Consider the following 17997-nt stretch of genomic DNA (forward strand, 5'->3'; position numbering starts at 1 on the left):
AACAAGTTATCAGGCTATGGGTCCACATAATACAGCACAGTTATTTTACAAACCAGAATATTATATACAACTGATAAATCAGGAAGGCTTTGAAATTGAATAACTTTGGCTAGTTATGCAGCTGCTACATTAAAAGGCTTACAGTTCTTATTATCTGGTGTTCAGTTATCACAGGTTCAGCTGGAACTACATATTTATGAAACTACAAGTATTAACAGTATCTAGTGCTACGTAATGGAAAAGATATTCTTAAAGTCACAAAAGAGAACCAAAAGATGCGTGGACAAACCATATGCAAGAGCTGAAAAAGTATTTATTCCTTGGTGACATCATGTTATAGACTACATTAAGTAAAACAGTGTGAAAGATCTGTCAGAAAAGCACTTAAGAAAATGGTATCTGTGGTAAGCAAAACCACCTTTTTAAGAAGAAGATAATAAGTGCAAAATTTCCCATTTCAAGTTCAGAATAATTTGTCTGCTGCTTCCAAAATAATCCAAAAGGTTTTTAATACTTCCTATTCCTAACAGATATCAGAATAATTTGAAGATATTTTTATGCTTCAAAAAGAGAAATCATCTTTAAATGTTTAAAGAAGTCACGTAATATGGATGCAGAGGCCTGCGCCTGACTTATTTTAAATGTTCCAATTACTTGGCACTGTCACATAAGCACAATTATGGTTTTGCTTTCCGTTGTCAGCATTCCGTGCTTATTCCAGAACCACTAACCAAAGGGTCTGGAGATCTTCCTAAGAGCTTTTCAAAGAAACAGTGTTCTTTTCTCAGCCTATATAAACTGCACTAAATAACTCCTATACATCATCTTTTCACAACTTCCACTTTTAGGTAACTTAGTCTTATCCTAAACATTTCACTCTAATTAAAATACATGATAATGATAAAGTAACATCATAAACCAGCTTTACAAAAGAAACAGAAGGTTTTTTAAATCCAGTCTGTTAAACAAAAATATTTAATCTAAAAATGTGTAGGTATCAACAGCATCTAAATCACTGCTATAACCATTTATACAGTATCTCACATGCATATTCTTTTTCAGACTGTAATCTGGATTAATTTAGGCATGTGGTTTTTTGTTGTTTCTAAGCTAATGACAAATGGATCACTCTTATCATACCTGCACCATAAAATTCCTACTCAACAAAGCAAAAATTTCACATTAAAAATTGTGAAACACCTCAGTCATACTAACTTGAGAATACAATAAAACCCAATCTACTATTTGTAGGCTATGCTGTTTCCGTGCTTTAAAATGTTTTTTCAATCGCTGATTAAAATCACCATCCTGAAATAACATCCTTTGTGCTTAATCTGAAAGGAGTTTTTCCAAAATCTCCACTTTTCAATATAAAAGCTGATTTGCAGATATAGCAAACTTGTTTTGGCTGTTATACAATTCCTTTGTTTGTGCTAGAAATAAAAAGAAGAAGAACTTGTTGGCCTAACATCCTTTCAAGAAACCAAAGCGCCTGCGACCTTGCAGCTCCTGGAAGCCCAGCCTGCCACCAAGGCTGCCTCACGCGGAGCTGTTCCCTGCATTAGCCAAGTCAGAACGCAAAACAAAACAAACAAAACCCACCACCACCACCACAAACACCTTGCTTACTCAAAAGTTTGGAAAACCTTGGACTGGGGAGAATCTGACGCTCTGTTTGTGCTGGTGCCATGCTCCCTTCCTGACACCCAGTATCTGCCGCTCCCCGCCCACGGTGGCCACAGAACGGAAATAGTTGCCCGTGAAACACGCTTGCTTGTGCAAGATAGGATGAAGAAATGTTCTTCATCTTTTTAAACACCGTATGAAAAAATTCCCAGTCCTTCTTGAAAGGAGAAGGAAATTGATTGTATTAAATCACCAACCTATATTTAAATCTTCAGACCGTACTGCAAGACTTGCCATGCCCTTCCCCTACACTTTTGCACTAGAGAATTAGGGAAAACATAAATCACTGTTTACAATTTCAACGCTACAAAGAAAGGAAAAAGCTCAGAGGAATTACAGCAGTTGACTTAAGCACACCCTCAACCTAAGAGTGTCTTTTGCAGGGTCCCTCCTAAACCTGCCACAAAACAAACATCTTGTTCATGTGCCAGTTTGGAGCTTGCAGAGCTCTAAAATCATAGCCTGATTTTTACCAGCACATGCAACTTAAGGAAAACAAAACAATGCTTTTATAGTACAAGATGCTTTACACATTATTTTCTATATTAAAGATCTTTAGATGGCTGTAACTGCATCAATACAATACAATTTATGTGGATTTAGATATACTAAACAGTGCAGGTTTCATGCAGGCAAAGATGAAGACTGGACCTGTGTAATAAGGAAGGATGAAACGTTCAAGGTCTACTCCATGCAGCTTCTCAAATTTTAGAGAACCCTTCTTACAGATGCTAAGTGGAAGACACTGCCTGTGAAGGTGCTGGAGAGGAACATCTGCAGGCTAACAAATGGCACATTAAATCAGTCCTGACGTTGTGCAACTGGTTCCTCTTGACCAGTTTATGGCTTTTTACCACTGAAAAGAGTAGAGTTGGAAATTTTTCTTGGAAATAAAAACAATGGTACAAATTGCCCAATAACGCATGCAAGTGCTGTCAAGGAGCTCGAAGGAAGCGGCTCATTCAGTTTCCCAACACGCAGAGCAGACAAAGCCCACAGGAATCCTGAGGCTGCAATTTTTTTACATCCCAACCCTTTCGTTCTCCAAGGTAGTGGTCTCTAACCGCTCCGCTATTAACAGCAAAAGACCTTACAAAGTCCCTTGTTGAAAAAGGTTCATCAATCTTCGCGTTACTCATATAATTGCATCACCGCCAAGGTTCAGAAGGATGCTCAAGTATCTTCCTTGCAGAGTTCCCTATCCTTACACAGGGAAACCCCATTTTAGAAAACAAGAAACCAAAAACACAACTGACAAGAAACAAACACCAAGGCTCTTCTACCAAGAAGGCCTCGTCCGTCCCCGCTCTGCCTTTTCTGATGCCCAACTGCTACCTCGTCAAGGAGCTGCAACAGGCTTCCAAAAAAAGCCCAACCTACCCGGCCCTTCGCTGGACGCTCGAGGCAGAGCTCCAACTCCCTCATGCCAGCTACGTTACAGTTCAGCAGAGCACTGCAGTTGATAGAGGACGAAGACAGTACGCTTTATCTCACTCTAAAAGAGAAACAGACAAAACACCTAGGGGATCATTACATCTACTATCAGAAAACAGTGTGTGCACTGCAGGCAATAGATAGCTTAAGCTAAAGCTTTTTTCTCCTATGCAATATTTTTCTTCGTTCGTTGCATTTTCTGTGCTGCTGAACAGAAGCCACTAGTAATTAGGACTTCAATTATTTTAATCTTTAGAGGCAAATTACACCACTTATCCCAGCAGAGACATGTTTTTAAATAAAACATGAAAGTAACACAAATAAAAATGGACACAAATTTAATCAAGCAGGTCCTACTCTTAATATAATTCAGAAAGAATGATCCAATCATCATAAAAACAAGTTTAGCAATATTTATAAATATGAATATTATGTAATAGAGATCTTTGCACATACACTAAAGCTCTCCATTGGTTTAAATAGCTAAAGATGGTGCAGTGTCCACCTCGGCTCCTACGACGAACGCACAAAAAACAACCCCTCCAAACTGACCCCCCCCCGACACAGCCTCCCCCAACTTATAGCTAAGGTCAAACATCAGTGGAAAAGGGCTAAAAGTGATAAATCTGTGGCATTAACTACTGCACTCCTTTTAATAGAATCCAGCATAAACTCAAAACAGCCTTGTGCTCAGCCTGAACCATTTATCTGAGACAAAAATGTCTTCTTGACAAAAAACAGATCTCCTTTAATAAAAGTAAGGCAGACAGTATTATGCTCCGAGGGAATCCTGTTGCTCTTTTTATATTTATATATAAAAAGAATTCTTCTGTAATACATGTAGATATAAAAAGTGAAGAAAATTGATGCCAAATATATGAGCATTAGAACGGCAAATTAGCTTTTGTGAAAGCTGTTCTTATAAATAAAAGCCCTGGTGTTAATGACCAGGGGAATTATGTATGCAGTTAAACTTTTATTATTGAATACGGTTTATTCTTTTAACTTCTTTTGCTCTAGAATGAATTTTCCCCACAATTCTTGCTCCTGATAAGCAGTATTTGGTTCAATTGTTATCAACTCTTACCACGAACTTTTGAAACTGCAGCAGTCTACAGTTTTTTTCCTGAAAATTCCTCTTTAATGCAATAAAAAGTTAATAGGGAACAGAAAAAAAGGACCAATCGCATTTTAAAACATAAAAAGATCAACATGTTATCTTATTTTTCTAAGTTATTTTCAAAATATTTCCTCCAATATTTTCACGTGTTTTGGATGATCTGTGAAAGCACCGCAATGATATATCATCAATCACACTGCTCTATCAAAAGCATTAAGAATCAAGTTTTATATTTTTAAATGGCCACATATTTCTCTGTCAACCAAACGTTAGATGTTTAACAGATTTACATTCAGTCACAAAACTGGCGACTTTTGAGAAAGGTCATTATTGCAGCCTACACGTGGGTGGCCCAGTTGATGAATTAATTAAGAATACAGAAACAAAGGTCAAAAGAAAATAATTTTTCCTTAAAACTCAACCCACTAAAGTCTTACACATTTAATTCCAATTACGGAAAAAGAGGACATCTGTACAGCTTTAGTTTTATCCATTTCAACTAATTAACAGATTCAAATAAATAGTCATTACATCTAACTGAAAAGTTTGCTAACACTTCATTAGAAGGAAGTTTAAACAAGCGCACAACCTTGTTAACATATTTCGGTTTACCACAAAGTTACTTGGGCATCTCGATAATTATTTTTACTCCCTTTACAAATATATCATGACAGCCAACTCCAATAATCCTACATTCCTATGCATTTATTTCATGGTTTCATAATTCAGGTTTTCTTAAGGTGCCACCTATTCTGAAGGTAGGAACTATCATATGAGATTTCACAATAATACCTACATTTATAAGGCTTATTAAAAATATTTTCCCCGTAGACTTTCTCTCTGCAAAATCACATTAGAAGACTTTGGTCTTTAATGGTATATTTTTTTAGTTCTAAGCTAGTATTTCAACCCATGCCACAGCAGCACAGTTTCATGAAATGCACTGACTTCCATCCTGCATTCATTACACTGGATATCTTTGAAATGGCAAATTAAATAAAGCAACTAGGAAAAACCTGTGAAAAGGTGTAGTTAGTCCTTCTGGCCTACGTCCAAAATATGTTCCTTAATCCACATACTAGCAGGTAAATCTACATGGTAGCACACATGTGCAGCTCGCTTCATCTTTTAAGCCCCACTGCTGTGCTCCAGATAAATGGACAAGCACACGCATCGCTACTCTGTAAGCCCAGCAAAACTTCTCCCCACTGAAAAGTGCTTTCTAAAGGACGTGCTTACTTGCTTTAGATTTGCTGCTTTTCTTTTCCATTTCCTTTCTCTTCTCAAAACTGCTTCCTTTCCTTTATAAATTATGTATTATCGTAAAGATACATTTCATTACTTGGAAGTTGTTTTATTTCAAAATTTCACCCAAATTCTTAGCTAGACTGTTCAAGTAGATAGAAACCTTTATGGACCTAAAGGAGATGAGGTGTTCCTTTTACACTAGCAGTCAGCTGATGATAAGAAAACTCCTTTCTGCTTCTGAAATTCCCCTTGCTTTCAATTAGGCTGCACAATGCATGTGCACACACTCGCGCAAATAAATCCGTTTACGTAGCTGCTGGACAAATCTCTGATGAAAGGGATGCAAAGTTTTCAAACTGGCAATTCAGCCCAGAAAACACTTGGTAGGCGTTACTAATTCTTGCCATTTCCCTTTCAGCTTAGGAGGACTGATACTTTTAATGGGTATAGCTCCCCAGCAGCATCCCCACGCAGCAGCCACAAAGTATTTCCAAACATGCATCTTCATAGGAAGCAGCACGAATGCCACTAAAGCATATTTTGTACCCCCCCAGACCTCTTATTTCCCACCTGGAATCTGAAAACTGGGATGATAAACCAGTAACTTTAGAAAAAGCACTGCCAGGAAGTGTCAAGAATACAGAGTGAGCTGTGCAAGACATCTGATAACTTGGCTACGAGTTTACGTTGACGTGTAGGAGCAATCCCATTTAGTGCAGTAGGATCATTTGCATCGGTTCAAAGGTCAGATTTCTAAAATGCTTTCCTGAATTGAAGCTTCAGCCAATCGTGCTCTAACAACTCACCAGGACTACCAGCTAGTACCAAAACGTGCCATCTGAACAGCAGCATGTCATTTCTCCCAGGCCTGCCTGCTCCTGTTGGCATGCAAGAGCAGGATCACTGCCAGGCTCCCAGGGACGAATCAATTTGTACAACTGGAAGGATCAGACCCTGCCGCACTGCGACCAGGCTGTGTGCACAAACCTGCTGCTGCTGTCTGGCTATGGAAGCACGGCTGGAGGGATGCACAACAGCTCAGCGGGGTCTGTGAGCACGCACGACACTCCTTACAGGCGAAGAGAAGGGTCTTCACTGGGGCAGCATCAAATGACAGGCTTTATTTAGACCACATCCAAAATGTATTTATTCGTAACAAACTTTCTCTTTCCTAAGCCCACATTTTGGAAAGGAAAGAATACTAAAAAGTCTCCTCTATCACAAAAATCTAATGCAAAAGAAATATTATTTGATTTTTCATAGAAAAAAATAATATTAATTCTGAAAATGAGCCCCTCATGTGGAAAATAATTAATTTAATAACATTTTAAATTTTCAGATGACAAAAATATGAATGCAAGATGTGCAAACAATTAGGGTACCTAACTTGGAGCCTCCTTCCCTGGAGATTGAAGACAAAAACTATTTCACTAGAACCGATGGTTTATTTATGTTACAACAGCATTATTTGGACAAGGCAAGCGTTATCATTTTTACAACTACTTTTCCATAGTGCCCTTTAGGCTTGATAGCTCCCTACTATTGTTAAGGTCAGAGGACAAGTTCATAAAACCTTTAAATCATACATAACAAGACTTAAAAACCTAAGATATATCATTTTTTTCCCTAGGCCTATGCAGAAGAATCAAAGCACAGACAACGACCATCAGAAATAATGACTGCATTAAACAAGGCTTCATGAGAAATTTATGAAGCAGATTATTTTTTTTTTCTGGCAGTATAAGAAGAGCCAAAAGACCTTTTTTTCCAGGAAACAAAAACAAATCTCAAAGGTCAACAGACTTATTTTAAGAACTGACTCTGTGAGATCTTAGGTAAAATACACTCTTTTCCCCATTCTCCTACTTTTTTTATTTTATATTTGCAAGAAGGGCCTCTAATATTATATGGACAACCCCTATTTGATACTACATTATGTAGCTAAGTACTTCCGAAACAAATCCGCAGGACTACAGCTCCAACAGCATTCTGCAGTTTTTTTTGTTTGTTAAGTAAAACAGTTCATTTTCCTCTGAGATAAAAAAAAAAAAAATAACTTGACTACTGATTTATCACTAATACCTTACTAAAGTATCTGCAATAAGCATCGTAAACACAGGGAGAAACTGAAGTAAAAAGATTTTTTCTCTTTTAAATTCAAGAAACGTGAATGTTAGGAAAGAAAAATCTTCCAGAACAGCTACAGGATATGAAGTCTGAGAGTCCTGAACACTGACTCCATTGCCAAACACTTAAAACTGAGATGAGTGATAGAAACAAAAAAGACATGTATTTCCATCTCCTCTCTGTCAAAAAGAGGGTTCGAAACATCCATTTGAAGTTTTGTGACTGCTGTATGGATTTTTCGGCAAATTATTTTGGCTGGGGCACTGCACTGTGTGTTAGTAGCAGAACAGTACAAATACCTCACAAAACAGCATCACGTTTGATTACGTTTTACTTTTGAAATTTATGTACTTAATATCCAACTTCATCATCTTTTTAAAACTCATATTTAAACAATTCACCGCATTTCTACATAATCTCATTTTCTACCCATGTTACAAATTACTAAATATAATCAGACTACATACGCATTTCAACTGATCAGCATAAATCAATGTCAATTACAAACTAGTGTTAGAGAGACAAAATGCGATGTTTCACACGTGAGGTTGTCAAAGCATCATATAAATATGCTCTAAGGACAATATATATTTTGGCTTAATTTCAGTTCCAGGCAGAACTTTGCCACAGCTGAGCGTGTCTGTAAGAGTTTTTGACTTAGCGAAAAATCTCATCTTTTTCATTTTCAAAAGCATAAAATACATTTTTCTAGGATTTTTGCCAAAGTGAATCCACATTCTTTTTCTGTGCAAACTGTATTACCTGTCCTTCTGCAACTGTCTCTGTATCAATAATAGTGATGATGCCGGGCACCAGAGGACTTCGACGAATGTTGCTATGAGCTAAAATTTCTTCTTCGGTTGCTCCCGAAGGCAGCGTCCCTGTCAGCTGGGTAACTACTTTCCCAACCATTGTAAGTCCAGTCTTTATCGTCTATAAAGAGAAACAGAACCAATAAATAACGATTAAAGTTGTTTTGTGGATTTACTTTGATTTTTTTTCTCAACACAATTAATATTATGACTAGATTGTACATACCAGAAGCACACAAGACATGTTTTTGTCAGTGATACCTTAACTGCAAGATGCTCTGTGTAACAGTAAACTCTTCAAACGGTCAGCATCCTACCAGTTTCATGTATCTACTCTTATTTCAGAAGTAAATGCTTCTAATACATTCTCAAAAACCAGAAACACTTTAGCAATGTCCAATTGTTCGGTTTTCCTTTCTTTAACTTTGCTCCATCAGTTGATCATTCTCTGTACCTCATGGAATAAGTAAAGAACAGCATTACAGACAGAGGTGGTTTTAGCAAGTAATGGTTAATGCTGAAATTAACCTCAAGTGCAACAAAAGACAAGGAATTCAGCCTTCAATAGACATGACAGACACATTCGTTTCTCTGAAATTACGCCTCCTGCAGCTTTAAAACTGAACAAGGGACTCAAACCCAGCAAAATTAAGGACTCCAACCTCAAGGTGCTAGAAAGGTCACCTCCACAAAGTACACACATATCCCAAGTACAAATAATGCGACTTCCCACAGTCTGACTGTTTTCCAGACATGGGACTGAAAATGTATTCACTGCGCTGGCTTTTATTATCTAAAGATGCTGAAGATTTTTTTACGGGTTTGTTTTGTTTCATATTGGGAGAAAGAGGAATTCACTGAGAAATGTGGAGAAATTCCCTTACTATGTACAGGCATTAGGGAAAATACGGATTTTGAAAATACCCAAAACACAACTTTAGGATTTTCTCCTTGAATCAAGGACTCTGCCTTGTTTGTTATAAAGAATTGTCCAGATCTCTTATGCAATATAGGAAGAAATAAAAGAAAAGAAATAAAAAAGAGATCAGGATGGAATGACACTATAACAAGCCAATTCTTAACTAAAAAGACAAGCTAAGTTGCCTGCTAAATTGAAAAGGGAAAAAAAACCGTACAGATCACAGGCTGAAACCAAGAAGCAGCCACAAATCAATTGCAACTGCTTTGTTTAGTGCTAAAATCTCAAACTGCAGTGATTAGAAAACACATTAGTGTTCATCAATTAGCAGCCAAACGTTTGTTTTAATAATTCATAGGAAATGACTTACACAAAGTCTGTTAGTGTGTTGTCAGGAAAACCTCTGAAGGGCCAACAGAATTAGGCGCCACACTGTATTGATGGCAATATCTAGCCAGGAAGCCTGATTAACCTCTGAGATGCCTCAGCTGATGTACTTACCCCATTAATGCTAATGGAGATACTACCACTTAAAATCGAGCCATGCCTTTATCATAGGAATGTCTTTGGGGTTTAAAGTCTTCAGTAATATCCTGCCATTTGTTTCTTACTAGTTCTTTTTATACTCAGATACAATAAATGACAATAAAACAAATTTTAACACTGGCAAATTTAGAAGACTGAAAAATGTAACAAGAAGTCGATAACGGTATCTGAGGAGCAGACCTAAAATGGACCCAACACCATCACAGGAATGCATTTCAACAGACATTTTCTTTACAAAAACTGAAGCCAGCACACAAGGCAGTTTTCTGACCAAGAGTTAAAACCATATAAAATACACTGCTAGGTTAGAAGCACAAAATACCTAAGCAAGTCAGAAGACCAAAAAGCATAATCAACCGATTTTGAAAACTATTTGTAAGATTGTAATTAGGGAAACTGGATGACAATGTGCCAAGTAGACATTTTAAATCTCCCTAAGAAAAAAATTAACATGCTTATCTAGCAAAATGAATTACTGTTGCACATTCGAGCAGACGAGGACTGCAGGGCTACTGAGAAGTAATAGGTGTACAGAGATGTGACTGAGGCCATTAGCTCAGAACTATCAGCGCAGAGCCATTACAGCACTTACTTCTCAGTGCTATGTGTATGTTTGCAAAAACTTCGCTGGTAATCTTTAACCTTTCCCATGCCATATCAGCTGTCCCCGCTATCCATTAGAGCTAATGACCTTGCTCTCACATAAGCTGTTAGGACTCATTAAGAAGTTATCAGGTAACAAGAGAAAACAGATGCAGCCTTTGCTAAATCACTTTACCACTACAGGATTAAAAGATACAGAGAAAGAATCAACGAAAGAAGTTATTAGGTGAGAAGAACTTGGTTTATAATTTGATACCGGACATTCGACAGACCAAATACATTTTAAATGAAATCGGTTAAAATCTGCACTGCCCCAATTCCTTCGTCATCAAAGGGAACTATGCAAAGTTCATATGCAGTGAAATTTTCTTAGAAACAAAATGAAAATACTTGATCTGATTCCTTTAGTAAGCAGTGATGCATATTGTGCAAACACACAAATTCTCTGCATGCTCATGTGTACCCTAGCTACTCAAAGGAGCTGTTCACATTCATTCGAATATGTAGAAACACATATATTTAATTAAAATAAATGTATGCACACGTACCTCATTTAATTGAAAAGCAAGTACAACTTTAATTATTTGAAAAAATTAAAATGCATCATTCAGTGCCTGTTAAGCTGTTTTGTTTCAACGGTTGCACATCCTTTTAATGATAAAACAGTATTTTGTTCCTGTTTCTGATAACAAATAAGCCATTTAAGATTTATTTATAAATGAAAAATCTATACAAGGCAGAAAGATGTATCAAAAATATATGTCTTGGTAATCAACAGCAAAAAGCCTCATGTTTAGTTTGAACAAAATGAACATACTATCAATTATAGATTCAAATTCAAGCTAAGTGTTTGCTGAATGCCTATGTTTCACAAAGATGTTTCCCTTTCCTGCTTTTGTCACATATTCTGAAAAGAGGTAGGAAAGGGAATAACACCTATTATTAAACTGATCTTAATTAGCACGGAAATTTTGACTGCTAGGAATATGTTATTTTGGGAGTGGGTCTTGAATAGACAGTGAGCTGAAATATGACTCACCCAGGAACATGTCAAGACCAGACATCTCTCCAACAAAACATACAAAAAAAAATTTAAAATTTTTTTAATTTTTTTAAAGGATCACAAGCATGGAAACCTAAGGATGTCTTTTCCTGTCTCCCCTTCCTTGCTCTATCCAAAAATGGACAGGTAATGGATAATTAAAAGAAGCAATTTCTCATTTGGGTTCTTATCTACAACGAAGCACCTGGATGTTCTCCCATCACTAACACCATCAAGTAGCAATGAGCTTTATTCGGAAAGGCATTGTACATGCTGGTATTGTTATTTACATCACAAACTGCTATCATATTAAAATACAGATTTTCTATATTATTTGAACCATATGCAGGAGGTTATCTGTATGTAATTGGGTCACTCATACCTACAGTAAGATCCCAAAAACTAGTAAAGAAAGCACTATATCAAGTATTATTCTGACATGTAAATGAAATTAAAACTTCCCCTTTGCATTCCAGTATCTGTCAGCTCAAAACTTGTCCTCTACACTGTTAATAAGTAACCAGCAAGCATTAAAGTTGTAGGTGTGCAATAACACACATACAATTTAGCAAAATGATTATCCATTTTCCTAACTTTCCCTATTACTTTATCACTGTACAGAAGCTAAAAATTTTCTCTTACCTATGATTACAGACATATTTTATCTTCAGTATCTATTCACGTGATGCAACATCACTGCTTCAGGGTTTGCATACATTCAGATTAATGAGGGAATTTCTGGATTATGATCCTTAGCAAGTACTGTTCAGGAGGTAAGGTCATCATCTTCATCTTAATGGGCCTTAAAACCTAGTTATCTATGGTTTGGGGGCTAAAGACTATAACAGATGTGCTTTTTTTTCAGATTTTTAGTCTGTTGAAACAAATTAAACAGAATAGTACTTAGTCTTTAATGCCTGCTGGAATATTTTGACAATCATTTCATGGTTTAACAAAGCTTTGGAGTGTTCTTCAGTCATGACTAGGCTTGGCTTTGGCAGTACGCTGATCTGGTTTTAAGATTTTGCCACATCTGATCATAACCATGGCTGATCATGCTAAGCAAGTTGTTTTTTTTTCAAACTTACCTATGCTGTAAAAAAATGTGAATGATGTTGAGATTGAAGGAGTTGTAGGAGATTTTCTCCCGTTTTTCTTTGCAGATGTTGAAATAATGCAAAGAGATGCAGCAAATTTCATACAGTACCTTCAGAAGAACAGCAATTCAAAAAAAAAAAAAACTGTGATTTTTCCTCCCACTCCAACCACAGCAAGATTGTGTCTAAAGCTATGCTGATGGAATATGTTCTTTTTTATGTTTTGTTTTCACATGAGATGGCATGACCTATGTCTCTCTTTGTGGGCTTTTATAACTGTTGTTTTCTTCAGTGACACTGAGCTTTCTGTTCTGTGCTGTCATTTAATTCCTATTATTAGATTTGTTTTGTTGTGTGTATCAGAAATGAAAAGGCTAGTGGTTACAATGAAAGCTTGTAATCAGCATGAAGTTTGCTAGACAATGCCAAAACTCACTCTGTGAGAGTGAGAGAGAGAGAGAAAGAGAGAGAGAGAGAGAGAGAGAGAGAGAAATTACTTGGCAAAATGTTGCAGGCAAGTCCTCAAGGAAAGGAGCGGGGTGGGATGGGGGAAATAGTAAAACAACAGTTCTGCATATTCTTTGGCTCATTTAAGATTTTTCCAAGCCATGGTCATTTTCTGATACTATGAAAACGTAGACATTTCTCTGAAAACAGAAGGATATTATAAAGTCATCAGAACTAAAAAAAAAAAAAAAAAATAGGCAATGGAACCTATATGTAAACAGCCATTAATAAACTCTAACCTTCAAAGAAAGCTACTAGGTAATTAATTAGCTCCATACTGTGTTGTCATCATTCAGAGAGATTAAAGCATGTAATGCTGGTGTGACTGAGTCCAAAAAGCACCAAGTACTTGTAATGTCAGTTTTCATGATGCTAAAAGACTAATAATTTACAGTGTTGATGTCCAATCATGTAAACTTGTCGTATTATGAATAGCCTTTATGCCAATCTATTTTACTATGATTTTCCTGTAAGAAGGGTTACTGATATGCATTATTTTTTATTTCAAGCTGTTAATAATAAATAAAAGATCAGTTCTAAAGGACAGGATTACTTTGTCAAAAACAATGTCTACTCAGAAATTTTCAGGATCAGGCCCATACACGTGATGCTAATGCTAGTATGTTTCTTACCTTTTTTTTTTTCTATTTCTCTTTTGTGAATGAGAAGGGGAAAAAACAGTGCAATTCAGCAGGGAAACCTAATAATTATCTTACACGATAACCTCTCCCAGCAGCAGATGATGTACTCACTTTGGCAGCACTAATGACTGTGGCAGTGTAAGACTGAATGTTGTCTCCACAGGCTCCACCACGGGATTGATGGCATCGGATCAGCTACAAGAAGAAAGACAGCAACCAAGTAACTACTATTAAACTACACAAACCCATAACCCATTACCATAGCTTTTGTTTATCGTGTACAGTGGTGTGTTTTTTCCCTACAAACAGCAAAAAGCCCTGCTGAGACACTTAACCCCTTTTTATAATCTTCTGGGTGCCACCCAGACTGTCGCGTACTCAACTCCAGTTTTCAATTACAAGATGAGTACTCACTAAAAATTCATAAACTTTGAAATGGTGGGATTTGGGGTCTGGCAGTAATACCACAAATAAATTTAAATAAATATAATCAAAAGCTTTAGCCATGTATATGTAACTTTAAATATCAGACATTCTAAGAATTTGAATGTGGCTTTCCCCTCCTTTTTATGACAAGCAAGCAAAGCAACGACAAAGGAAGAGAGCAACTTTAAACTTTACATTTAATAGATTAGAGGAATGTACATGGGGTTTACTCTATATTGCTTTCCATCAAATTTAATAAATCAAAACAAGACTCTTCTACCTTCCATCAACCTACAAAAGCAGTTCTTGCCATTGAACTCCAACTAACAATAGAAGCTATGCTTCTTATTAAATAAAATGGCAAAGAACTATGGATATTTGTTACTGGTACACAGAACATGTTTGCCTGTTTAACTGTTTTTGCTAAAAGAAAATAAAAAATCACTGTTAAGATATATTTGTTTCTAAAGGTATTACTTTTCTGCTTATACTTAAGTATCTAAATAAAAATAATTAAGCTAGGGAGAAAGGAGATGTCCACAGAGAATATACCTGCGAACACACAAGCTATTTAAATTCATTTTCTGATGTAATTCTTTTCGTTTATCAGTGGTTTATATTTTTGGCAGTAGCACTTTTTAAATCTCAAGTTGACTGGTTAAGTTTTATAAAACCCTGTAAGTGTGGCATTAAAGGAAAGGCAGGCCTGAATTTGCAGAGAAATCGGTTGTGCATGAAAGGGTATAATAAAGTTATAAAGTCTGCTTCTCTGGTAACTCCTGTTTCAGCCCAAGAAACAGCTATTCCAGGTGCAAGTAGAAGGGAGAAAAAACATCTGCTTCGAAATAAAAATAAGGAATTAGAAGCCGAAATTAAACTTTTCAAACGCTTCAAGCTTTAATAAGAGTGATAATTGTTTTGCTTGGGATCTATTTTCTTCTTATATCTAGAAATAAGAAAAATTAACTTTTTTTTTTTCCCTAAAGCTTATCAATTTTAGCAAGGATGTGAAAAAAACAGATTTCCTAATCTACAAAGTGTATTGCTGAGTTGTCAGACAAACCACAGGCTCTGTTCTGACTCGGTTTGCCCAAAGAGAATTTAAGAATCCTTCCTTGCCTTTCAGAGGTGTTTTAGAATTTTCAAATGCAAAATGGATTGATTGAGTCTCTCACTGAGCATATATGTCGATAGCTTTCTTCTCTGCCCACGCTACTTACGCATTTATCAAGTTCATGAACTTAAATGCGCAGAGTAAAGATATGACACATGAATACCAAAGCACAGCTAGTGTGGGTCAAAGATTAGATCTGTCATCGTTATGGAAGTCCTCTTACAGATCATCTTTTTTACACAGCTTGTTTCTGAGATTGTTTCTAGATTTCATTCTAGCTTGTTTATAGAGTACAAAAAAAAAAAAAAAAAGTATTTTTTGAAATAAAATCTTTCCTTACCTTATTTTCTGCATAAGCAAGCCAACGGCTTCCGAGCGCAATAGGATTCATGTTTGGCCCTGGACATGGATAACAGCCTGAAAAGTTTTAAAAGGCAGCATTAAGAAATATCTTACTGACTTCTTGCAAGGAATTTTACTTATTGCCAAGAAAACAAAAAGTCTAAACAAAAACCTTTCAGTTGCTAATATCACTCAGTAAATGCTTAGATTTTTGTTCCTAAAGATAAGACTGTGGTTAGACGAGCTATTTTGAACAGTTAATTATGTGTAAATAATGGTTTCTCCTTATGTTTGCATTTCTTCATGTCATTTTGATACAGCAGGGTGAGGGGGATTTTAAACGATTGACTCAATTGGTTCTGTATCTTCACGTTTTAATTAACTTTACTTTATTGACACGTTTCAATTGGTCAATGCTTCCACTTCCAAGATCTTCTAGATTTTTGTGGTGTGAAAATGTGTATTGTGCTTTTGGTTTTGTTTTTAAATTATTCTACATACAAGCCTTTAGTTTCTCAGAAGACTTTTGCATATACTTAACTTTACAGTGAATTTGTCACTCCTTTAAAATCAGTAGCAAAATTTCCATTGTTCATCTGCTTTTTATTACATTATTAAAAATAGATAAATACACGTGCATAAGGTGAAAATAAAATGTGCAACAACTGAGAATATCACACTGTTAACTACTAAAATTAAAAACAGAAAATTTAGAACTACTGAAATCAACTAGACAATGGTGAAACAAATTAAAAGCTTAAGTAATCTACAACTAAAAGTAGCAAGGTGACCCTCATCCTAATTGCTATTACTGTCCTATTTCCCTGTCTTGTTTCCCCTCCTTTGTTTTTTGTCATTTCAGATTAAGCCCCCTGGGGTGGACGGCTGCTCTTCCTACACCACCGTGTAGCTGTTGCCTGCATTTAGCACTCAAGTCCTACCAGTGTGTCTGAACTTTAACATGCTAGCCCTGACTCCGTGCACGCCTGCGCCGCGTGGTTCCAGCAGGCCGGTTTCAGTGGGATCCTTTGTCCAGGTAGGAGTCTGAAAGTTCAGATACTGAAGTCACACAGATGAAACCACAAAACTGTTTACTGATTAGGGCCCTGATAACAGGATTTGAGCTTGAGTGTTCAAACTTAAGCTAGTAAACAAAGGCCTTCAGCCACGTGCATAATGCCATTTACTAGACCTAAATCCCTTCTGGTACACAAAAGCCTATATAAATAAGAAATATCACAAAGGGGGGGGAGAAGGAGGGGACATCAAACAAACGGCCACTCTCTGTTTTCAGCAGTTCCTGCACTAATACAGACAAGTCAGTAATTCAGATTCTCTTTCACTGGTTGGACAAACCCCAAAACATTAAAAAACTTATAGACTCATCTCTCCTCTAAAGGAGCCCAGATCAGTCGATCCCGTACCACAGACAGAAGGAGCACAGTGATGCAGCAAGCGGCATTTTAGAAAAACACAGAAAAAGAACAACAAAAACGTATTGCATAAGATCCCATTCTGAAAAGCAACATATTAAAAAAAATACAGATATCTCAGCTAGTATTCCACCAATGTCTCTTTTTGTCAGACTCTTCGATAGTGATCTGCTCATTACAGTGAGAAAAAGCAAATGTATTCACCTTCTTCATTTGACAAACATCGGGATCTTTTCTTACAGGTCCCCAAAACATCCAGAATGTTTAGTGAGGACAACAGGCTTTAAGCTGAGCAGCATCATTTTCCAGGCTCGCAAAACAATGAGAAAGGTGTGGGGGGTATTAACTACAGTGTACAGACACAGTTTTACAAAGATTTGATGAAACTCAAACACGTTTGATGGCATTTGGTTGGCATGAGCACGAACAGCTGCTGTACCGCTCCTGCTAGGCCAACAGCTCCAGCTCCTTTTTTAGACCGGAGCAGTGAGGGTATTGCAAAATTCGGAAGATCACAGCAAGCTATTTCAAAGGTCATAAAGCACTGAAAGGAGAAAAGCAGCAATTCATCGAATTAAATCCATCTCAGGCCAGGAAAGCAAAACCAAGCGAGTATTTTCTAAGGCCTTATCACTGCCTTCATCTCAGGAAGGAAAACGAATTCTGAAGAGATGATGCCACAATTGTTATTGCATTCCAGAAGTGCATAAAATGTGGGTAGCCAAAGACTCTTAAGGAACAAAGAAAGCAAGAAAAGGTTGTAAATACAACCCCAGGTAGTAAATACAACCGTGTTCTTCCGATGACATTATAGATCATGACCAGTAAGGTTTTAACGCTGACTTCTGCTTCAGCAATCCTCATCTGGGTCGGTAAGGACATTCAGGTCCACCAGATTTT

At 36.8% G+C, this 17997-nt stretch overlaps 1 protein-coding gene across 1 annotated transcript in view; it reads right to left on the bottom strand.

Moving 5' to 3' along the window:
* BCAS3 (BCAS3 microtubule associated cell migration factor) overlaps positions 1-17997 on the bottom strand; it is a 357048-nt gene that overhangs the window by 276362 nt on the left and 62689 nt on the right. Inside the window, 3 exon segments of the mRNA XM_040532922.1 lie at positions 8378-8548; positions 13894-13977; positions 15663-15739. Coding sequence (XP_040388856.1) covers positions 8378-8548; positions 13894-13977; positions 15663-15739 — 332 coding nt within the window.

Source organism: Cygnus olor, chromosome 20 (genome assembly GCF_009769625.2).
Source record: "Cygnus olor isolate bCygOlo1 chromosome 20, bCygOlo1.pri.v2, whole genome shotgun sequence".
NCBI classification, from domain to species: domain Eukaryota; kingdom Metazoa; phylum Chordata; class Aves; order Anseriformes; family Anatidae; genus Cygnus; species Cygnus olor.